Here is a 2,590-nt window from a genome sequence, read left to right on the forward strand (position 1 = left end):
AATAAAAATGTATGGTTATGTGCACTTGCCACGTCAACCGCGTATGTCTCAGCGTCTCATTTTATCATTAGTCAAAATAGAAGTGTAGTTTCATTAATTGGTGAACAGTAAATGAGTAATAAAAACTGATTTATGGTGGGGGTTAAGAGAAGAAGGAAGCAACTTCGTTGGTGTGGCGTACGTTCGAAGTTCAAACATACAAACAAATCCAAAAAATGGGTCTTTCAAAGAGAAGAGAAAAAATAAGTTCGTCAAAAAAGGAAGGGAGAGTGCAGCCAGGAATAGGGCCCCACACCCCAACCTCACCATAGAGATATGGCTCTCTCCTCTCTCATGGTGTGTGGGGCCTCCACATGATGTGATTCCCATGCGTGCTTCACAAGTCCTGTTTCCCATTCTCACATACCAATATCACACACCATCTCTCTCTCTCCCCACCACCACTACCCTTACCTTACCCCTTCAACTTAATTATCTTAATTAATTTTTTATTCACTCTTCAAAATGCCTATAAATTGGACCCCAAGCACCACAACTCCCCCACACACACATATAGAGCAAGAGAGATCAACTTGTTAAGAGAGAAAAAAAAAATGGCGTTTTTCCCAGTTATCAACATGGAGAAACTCAATGGTGAAGAGAGAGGAGCCACTATGGAGATTATTAAAGATGCTTGTGAGAACTGGGGTTTCTTTGAGGTATATTATATAGTAGCACTAACACAACTTCCTTTCTTATAATTCTTGTTTGATTTTATATGAATGATTATGTTTCTAATCATAATGGATGGGTGTTTCTTAATTTGGTAGTTAATGAACCATGGGATCTCTCATGAGTTGATGGACACAGTGGAACGACTTACAAAGGAGCATTATAGGAAGTGTATGGAGCAGAGGTTCAAAGAATTGGTAGCTAGTAAGGCTCTTGAAGGTGTCCAATCTGAAATCAATGACATGGATTGGGAGAGCACCTTTTTCTTGCGCCATCTCCCTGAATCAAACCTGTCTGAGATCCCTGATCTTGATGATGAGCACAGGTAAAATATCGTATCTCGAGGAAAGTTATGATATTCTCGAGAGAAAAAAAGTCATGTTTCATAACAAAACATTTCGAGATAATTTGAAACATTCCCAAAACTTTGAATATTTCGAGTTAATGTTTCGTTATGATCTCAACGAAATCCAAAATGTCTCGACCGAAACATTTGGCATGTTAAGGCTTACCCTTTGTTTGTTTGTCTTAATAACATGTGCCATTAAAACCGAAGTCTCAATATCTCACCTTCTTTGTGATTTGTGGATGATACAGGAAGGCCATGAAGGAATTTGTGCAGGGATTGGAAAAATTAGCTGAGCAACTATTAGACTTGTTATGTGAGAACCTTGGGCTTGAGAAAGGGTACCTTAAGAAGGCCTTCTATGGATCCAAAGGGCCCACCTTTGGCACTAAGGTCAGCAACTACCCCCCATGCCCACGCCCAGAGCTGATCAAAGGCCTACGGGCCCACACCGATGCCGGTGGGCTCATCCTACTCTTCCAGGATGATAAGGTCAGTGGGCTTCAACTCCTCAAAGATGGCCAATGGATTGATGTTCCCCCAATGCACCATTCCATAGTGATCAACATTGGTGACCAACTTGAGGTATTATACATACCCATTTAATCTAAACCGTTGATTTCGATGACTCTCTCAATTTTTTTAATAAGCCTGATTTACAACCCAATCATTTTCCTTATAGGTGATCACAAATGGAAAATACAAAAGTGTGATGCACCGTGTGATCGCTCAAACAGATGGTAACAGGATGTCGATCGCATCGTTCTACAACCCAGGAAGCGATGCAGTGATCTACCCCGCACCGACATTGGTGGAGAAAGAAGCCGAGGAGAAAAATCAAGTGTATCCGAAATTCGTGTTCGAGGACTACATGAAGCTTTATGCTGGGCTGAAGTTCCAGGCCAAGGAGCCTAGGTTTGAGGCCATGAAGGCCATAGAAAATAATGTCAATCCGGCTCCCATTGCTACGGTTTAAGAACATAATAAGAGGAGGAAATTGAGTTTAGAATGTCTATGTGTGTGTGTGTGTGTGTGTGTGTGTGTGAGTGGTTTATAACATTATGTGTGGTTAGTTTAATAGGGTTGTGAGGAGCAAGGACTGACAATAGTAATTGTCTCTGGGATTTGGTTGTGAAGAGGTTAATTTATATTTTAGAAAGTGAACCAAAAAAAAAAATTTAGCCTTGTTATAAGAAAGCTTCCTTTGTTCCTAAAGTCTAATCGATTTATATTTTCGTACTGTTTTGTCTAAATCTCATAATCCTCCAACATCAGGGCCCTCATTACATGATATATATCATATTATAATTTTATAATTTTTGACAAAAGTGAAAATGGAAGAACAAGATTCGTTTGGTCGACTCGAATCTTTGGGATAAGGCTTTGTTGTTGAATTCTAAGTGGACTTAAAAGACTTTAGTTGCGAACTAGAGTAGATTGCTCCCAATTTTAAATTCCCCCCTAATGACCAAATCTTATTCAAGTTGAGTCCATCCTATTTTTTATTTCACAAGTGGTTGGATTCATCCTTTC

At 39.7% G+C, this 2,590-nt stretch overlaps 1 protein-coding gene across 1 annotated transcript; it reads left to right on the forward strand.

Annotated features, from left to right (window-relative positions):
* Positions 1 to 533: 533 nt before the first annotated feature.
* LOC147411639 (1-aminocyclopropane-1-carboxylate oxidase) lies at positions 534 to 2,297 on the forward strand. Its single transcript, XM_086450694.1, has 4 exons — positions 534 to 698; positions 810 to 1,036; positions 1,309 to 1,642; positions 1,740 to 2,297. Exons 1-4 carry the CDS (start codon positions 594 to 596, stop codon positions 2,031 to 2,033), a joined length of 960 nt encoding a protein of 319 aa, XP_086306820.1. The 5' UTR covers positions 534 to 593; the 3' UTR covers positions 2,034 to 2,297.
* Positions 2,298 to 2,590: the final 293 nt, after the last annotated feature.

This window comes from Akebia trifoliata, chromosome 1 (genome assembly GCF_017979445.1).
Source record: "Akebia trifoliata isolate Shusen 1 chromosome 1, ASM1797944v1, whole genome shotgun sequence".
Lineage (NCBI taxonomy): Eukaryota > Viridiplantae > Streptophyta > Magnoliopsida > Ranunculales > Lardizabalaceae > Akebia > Akebia trifoliata.